This window comes from Cydia amplana, chromosome 7 (assembly GCF_948474715.1).
Source record: "Cydia amplana chromosome 7, ilCydAmpl1.1, whole genome shotgun sequence".
Lineage (NCBI taxonomy): Eukaryota > Metazoa > Arthropoda > Insecta > Lepidoptera > Tortricidae > Cydia > Cydia amplana.
This window is the reverse complement of record NC_086075.1, coordinates 1635425-1641588: the sequence shown is the minus strand read 5'-3', so window position 1 is coordinate 1641588 and position 6164 is coordinate 1635425. Positions and strand designations below refer to the sequence as shown.

Here is a 6164-nt window from a genome sequence, read left to right as displayed (position 1 = left end):
ACTAGATCTCGTTCAAACCAATTTTCGGTGGAAGTTTACATGGTAATGTACATCATATATTTTTTTTAGTTTTATCATTCTCTTATTTTAGAAGTTACAGGGGGGGACACACATTTTACCACTTTGGAAGTGTCTCTCGCGCAAACTATTCAGGTTAGAAAAAAATGATATTAGAAACCTCAATATCATTTTTGAAGACCTATCCATAGATACCCCACACGTATGGGTTTGATGAAAAAAATTTTTTTGAGTTTCAGTTCGAAGTATGGGGAACCCCAAAAATTTATTGTTTTTTTTCTATTTTTGTGTGAAAATCTTAATGCGGTTCACAGAATACATCTACTTACCAAGTTTCAACATATAGTTCTTAGTTTCGGAGAAAAGTGGCTGTGACATACGGACGGACAGACAGACGGACAGACGGACAGACATATAGACAGACAGACATGACGAATCTATAAGGGTTCCGTTTTTTGCCATTTGGCTACGGAACCCTAAAAACGTCCCCGATCCGAATCCGTGAAAATAAGTAGCTGTAGGACTATTTCTAAGGTAATTTACGCACTCCGTCATCCGATGCGTAAATTACCATAGAAATAGTTTTACGGCTACTTCGGACTTCGGACCATTTTTTCACGGATTCGAATCGGACGTGGTGCGAAACCGCTCTTACTTATTCTGTGGTTTGGCTAACAATTTGTGTCACTAGAACAGAACAAAACAACTGCATTATTATCCGAAAGTTCTGTTTTGCTATGGAACAAATTGCTAGCAAGATATTAATTTGGTGTTGGAATAAATAGAAACTAAACAAAAACATGTTTTCAATCATTTAATAGACTTCAATTAGCACGGATGGTAATCGCGTATGGAATGTTTAGTCGACCTCCTCGATGGTGGGGCCGGCGCCTCCGGGCGCAGCCCCGCCGGCGCCCGGGAACCCGGGCATGCCGCCGGGCATCCCGCCCGGGGCGCCACCGGCACCCTGGTACAGCTTGGTGATGATCGGGTTGCAGACACCCTCAAGTAGCTGTAGAACTATTTCTATGGTAATTACGCACTCCGTCATCCGATGCGTAAATTACCATAGAAATAGTTCTACGGCTACTTCGGACCATTTTTTCACGGATTCGGATCAGACGTAGTGCGAAACCGCTCTTATTCTGTGGTTTGGCTAACAATTTGTGTCACTAGAACAGAACAAAACAACTCTGCATTATTATTCGAAAGTTCTGTTTTGCTATGGAACAAATTGCTAGCAAGATATTAATTTGGTATTGGAATAAATAGAAACTAAACAAAAACATGTTTTCAATCATTTAATAGACTTCAATTAGCATGGATGGTAATCGCGTATGGAATGTTTAGTCGACCTCCTCGATGGTGGGGCCGGCGCCTCCGGGCGCAGCCCCGCCGGCGCCCGGGGCTCCGCCCGGGAACCCGGGCATGCCGCCGGGCATCCCGCCCGGGGCGCCACCGGCACCCTGGTACAGCTTGGTGATGATCGGGTTGCAGACACCCTCAAGTAGCTGTAGAACTATTTCTATGGTAATTACGCACTCCGTCATCCGATGCGTAAATTACCATAGAAATAGTTCTACGGCTACTTCGGACCATTTTTTCACGGATTCGGATCAGACGTAGTGCGAAACCGCTCTTATTCTGTGGTTTGGCTAACAATTTGTGTCACTAGAACAGAACAAAACAACTCTGCATTATTATTCGAAAGTTCTGTTTTGCTATGGAACAAATTGCTAGCAAGATATTAATTTGGTATTGGAATAAATAGAAACTAAACAAAAACATGTTTTCAATCATTTAATAGACTTCAATTAGCATGGATGGTAATCGCGTATGGAATGTTTAGTCGACCTCCTCGATGGTGGGGCCGGCGCCTCCGGGCGCAGCCCCGCCGGCGCCCGGGGCTCCGCCCGGGAACCCGGGCATGCCGCCGGGCATCCCGCCCGGGGCGCCACCGGCACCCTGGTACAGCTTGGTGATGATCGGGTTGCACACACCTTCAAGCTCTTTCTGCTTGTGTTCATACTCCTCCTTGTCGGCGAGCTGGTTGGAGTCGAGCCATTTGATGGTGTCGTTGCATTTGTCGAGGATGATCTGCTTGTCCGAGTCGGCCAGCTTTTCCTTAAGCTTCTCGTCCTCCATGGTCGACTTCATGTTAAAGCAGTAAGACTCCAGGGCGTTCTTGGCCTGGATGGTCTCCTTCTGCTTGTCGTCCTCGCTGCGGTAGCGTTCCGCCTCGTTCACCATTCGCTCGATCTCCTCTTTGGACAGGCGGCCCTTGTCGTTGGTGATGGTGATCTTGTTCTCCTTGTTGGTGGACTTCTCGATGGCGGACACGTTGAGGATCCCGTTTGCGTCGATGTCGAAGGTCACCTCGATTTGAGGAACGCCGCGGGGCGCGGGAGGAATGCCGGTCAGCTCGAACTTCCCGAGCAGGTTGTTGTCTTTGGTCATGGCGCGCTCGCCCTCGAACACTTGGATGAGCACGCCGGGCTGGTTGTCGGAGTAGGTGGTGAAGGTCTGGGTCTGCTTGGTGGGGATGGTGGTGTTGCGCTTGATGAGCGTGGTCATGACGCCCCCGGCGGTCTCGATGCCGAGCGACAGCGGGGTGACGTCGAGCAGCAGCAGGTCCTGCACCTCCTCGGACTTGTCTCCGTGGAGGATGGCGGCCTGCACGGCGGCGCCGTAGGCCACGGCCTCGTCGGGGTTGATGGACTTGTTGAGCTCCTTGCCGTTGAAGAAGTCCTGAAGCAGCTTCTGGACCTTGGGGATGCGGGTGGAGCCTCCGACCAGGACGATGTCGTGGATCAGGGACTTGTCCATCTTGGCGTCGCGCAGAGACTTCTCTACGGGCTCCATGGTGGAACGGAACAGGTCCGCGTTCAGCTCCTCGAAGCGAGCGCGGGTGATCGAGGTGTAGAAGTCGATACCCTCGAACAGGGAGTCGATTTCGATGCTAGCTTGGGTGGAGGAGGAGAGGGTTCGCTTGGCGCGCTCGCAGGCGGTGCGCAGTCGCCGGAGCGCCCTCTTGTTGGTGGTGAGGTCCTTCTTGTACTTCCTCTTGAACTCCTGTACAAAGTGGGTGACCATGCGGTTGTCAAAGTCCTCTCCGCCCAAGTGAGTGTCTCCTGCGGTGGACTTCACTTCGAAGATACCATCCTCGATGGTCAGGATGGACACGTCGAAGGTGCCGCCGCCCAGATCGAAGATAAGGACGTTGCGTTCGCCGCCGCCCTTCTTGTCTAATCCGTACGCAATCGCAGCAGCAGTCGGTTCGTTGATGATTCGGAGTACGTTCAGGCCAGAGATGGTACCCGCATCTTTTGTGGCCTGTCTTTGTGAGTCGTTGAAGTACGCCGGAACCGTGATTACTGCATTCTGCACCGTTTTGCCAAGGTATGCCTCGGCTGTTTCCTTCATCTTGGTGAGCACCATCGAGCTCACCTCCTCGGGGAAGAAGGTCTTGTTTTCACCCTTGTAGCTGACTTGAATCTTTGGCTTTCCACCATCACTGACAACGTCGAAGGGCCAGTGCTTCATGTCGGCCTGTACTGTGGCATCTTCGAACTTGCGGCCGATGAGTCGTTTGGCATCTGTAACAAGCAAAGTGCAAAATTTAGTCTATGCACATTTTCAATAATTTAATAAAGTGGCTTCCGAAATCCTCAGATTATTTTTATCATTCAATATGTTCAGAGACTCTAGTCTAGTATATTGGGTATCATCATGAAAGTAAAATTGAATTCAGAAATGTATAAGTAATTAAGTATCATTGCAACAGCTATAAACCAGAATTTTGATACAGCATAATATAACAGGAAACAACAAGGAAGCGTTTCAAATATTCTATCAATATAACTATAAATAATTGCATCATCTTCCACTTAGTCATCATACACAAACTAGATTCGGTTCAACTATGAGTCATATCCCAAAGTCAGGTGCCAAATTATACTGGAAATTTCATACAATTTCATTATTATTACTAATTCTCAATGAAATCCACCTACATACATACTACTTAAAACTTTGAAAATGTAGGTTGGCACAAACCATTGTACTCATGGTTAGTGTGGGTTGGTAACCTAGGGTAACTGCACTTTCCCACAGATTTATGATTCATCTACTATCTACTACTACATCTACATCTATTCAACTATATAGGTATTGTAGGTAAATTACCATCTTTTTACAATTCAAAGTCGCTAGACAAAGATAATGGATGCGGTTTGTGGGTAGACTGATAGCATTATCATTTTATCAACATATCCAAAATGGCGTCCAAACACGCGGGAATAACGTGAGTTACGCGAGGCCCTTTGTTAGATCTGCGTCCTAGATTTTCTACACGACCTAGTTCTGCAGTTCTAGACTAGATATCGATTTACTTTACTACAAGCATATCTGCATAGAAACCTGTCTGTATCAGCATACTGTACTTATAGCAGTTTTATGATATAGTTAATTTAGAACATGAATCATTTTGCTTTAACAGAGTAGAATTTAGAGAAAGTAACTTATAGAGGGGACCGAAATCCGTCAAATCTAACCTTAAAAAAGTTCAACTTACCAAAAATAGTGTTGTTGGGGTTCATCGCCACCTGGTTCTTGGCGGCATCTCCGATGAGACGCTCGGTGTCGGTGAAGGCAACGTACGAGGGCGTAGTCCTGTTGCCCTGGTCGTTGGCGATGATTTCCACCTTTCCATGTTGGAACACACCCACACAAGAGTACGTGGTGCCCAAATCGATTCCTACCGCTGGTGCCTTGGCCATCTAGTAAAAAAAAAGTTAAATTTAATATCTCTGATTCACTGGTAATGAAATTAGAAAAAGAAATCCCCCACGCGCCGCCATAAGCCGACCGGAAAATCGATCGAAAGTTCTCGAATGCTTCGCGTGAAAACTTCACCTTTGTTCAGTTTCTATTTTCCACGGCCAGTTAACGAAAATATAATTAGTAATTGAAGGACTTTTTACAGTTTACGTGAGGTCAGAGACCACGTGCTACGTAAAATAAAATTGCAGATGGCGTGCCGGATGACAAAGGAATGAAAGGAATATGCATTAAACGTTTAGAAATTCTTAGAAATTAGATGAAACTATCAATAGGAAATTGCATAGGGACTTCTTATCATAAGATAAAAGTCTAGCGTGACTCAGAGGACCGGAGTAAAAATCATGACCAATAACCAATTTAAAATTTTACAAAAAATACAAAATTTTACTAATTCATGAAATCAAATCAATTAAATCATCACAAAATAGTAAAGAATAATACTCACTTTGTATAAATTTAACTATAACTTCAGTCGTAGACTTAACTAGTAGATGATCAGCTTAGCAAACGTGCGCGATTGACGGTTTCTTTTCTTGAAATAATAAAATGGCGGGGATCACGCTCAATAAATTTATATGCGTGCGCCACTCCACCTGACGTCACTAGGATGTTCTGGAATGTTCCGTTCCACGAACCAATAGGATTCATTCCCTCCTGACGCACTGCTGCCTGATTGGTTAAAATTTTACGTCAGTAGAAAATTTGCCGCATGGCGGCATTATGAATAGTGATGCGATCGTCCTGAAATTATTTATTATCGACATTTTTTTTTCCTATTTAATAACAGCCAGTCACATCATTTTTTATATAGAAACAGCAATTCAAAACGTTTTAGAAGTCAGTTTACTTTAATATCACAATATGATTTTGCAATAATGGGTAGATCTAAGATATGATTACGACTATTACGAGGAACCTAAAGTGTAATGAGCGCATGTGGTCTAGTTTTTGTATTAAGGTACTCACTGATTACCAGTCCGCCGGACGATATCGGCCTGTCAGTTAGAACAAAAAGTTGACAGTTCCGAACAACTGACAGGCCGATATCGTCCAGCGGTATAGTAATCATATAATAGTAATCAGTGGGCCCCTTTAAGAAGAGATTTATAGTCTGGTAAACCCAAATTGTGAGTAAATAAGAACAAAAAAACTATACTCATACTCATCCCTTTCTTTCGCTAGTACTATAGTTCGTTTTTTTTTTGCATTAGAAAGAACTTGCAAGAAGGTAAGCGATCTTGACATGTCTTTTAATTGAAAAACGCTTTTTAGAAATCAAAAACTATTACTTACGAAAGCAGAAG

The 6164-nt window shown here is 44.7% G+C and overlaps 1 protein-coding gene across 2 annotated transcripts; it reads right to left on the bottom strand.

Moving 5' to 3' along the window:
• Window positions 1-1305: 1305 nt before the first annotated feature.
• Window positions 1306-5467, bottom strand: LOC134649348 (heat shock 70 kDa protein cognate 4). 2 transcript variants are annotated; one of them, XM_063504060.1, is made up of 4 exons: window positions 5306-5467; window positions 4592-4796; window positions 1894-3614; window positions 1306-1484 (listed from the first exon to the last, which is right to left on the bottom strand). In XM_063504060.1, the coding sequence occupies exons 2-4, from the start codon at window positions 4794-4796 to the stop codon at window positions 1365-1367; spliced, it is 2046 nt and encodes a 681-aa protein (XP_063360130.1). In that variant the 5' UTR covers window positions 5306-5467; the 3' UTR covers window positions 1306-1364. The 2 variants fall into 2 exon arrangements, with proteins under 2 accessions (XP_063360130.1, XP_063360129.1); XM_063504059.1 differs by lacking the exon at window positions 1306-1484 and having other exon boundaries at window positions 1805-3614.
• Between the last annotated feature and the right edge of the window lie 697 nt (window positions 5468-6164).

What these genes read in the sequence shown, in the direction of transcription:
- LOC134649348 (XM_063504060.1), bottom strand. Translation starts at nt 4,796, where the DNA reads ATGGCCAAGGCACCAGCGGTAGGAATCGATTTGGGCACCACGTACTCT. An exon ending in CCCCAACAACACTATTTTTG is followed by an intron (nt 3,615 to 4,591) that starts GTAAGTTGAACT and finishes TGCTTGTTACAG; the next exon opens with ATGCCAAACGACTCATCGGC. An exon ending in GCGGGGCTGCGCCCGGAGGC is followed by an intron (nt 1,485 to 1,893) that starts GCCGGCCCCACC and finishes AAGCTGTACCAG; the next exon opens with GGTGCCGGTGGCGCCCCGGG.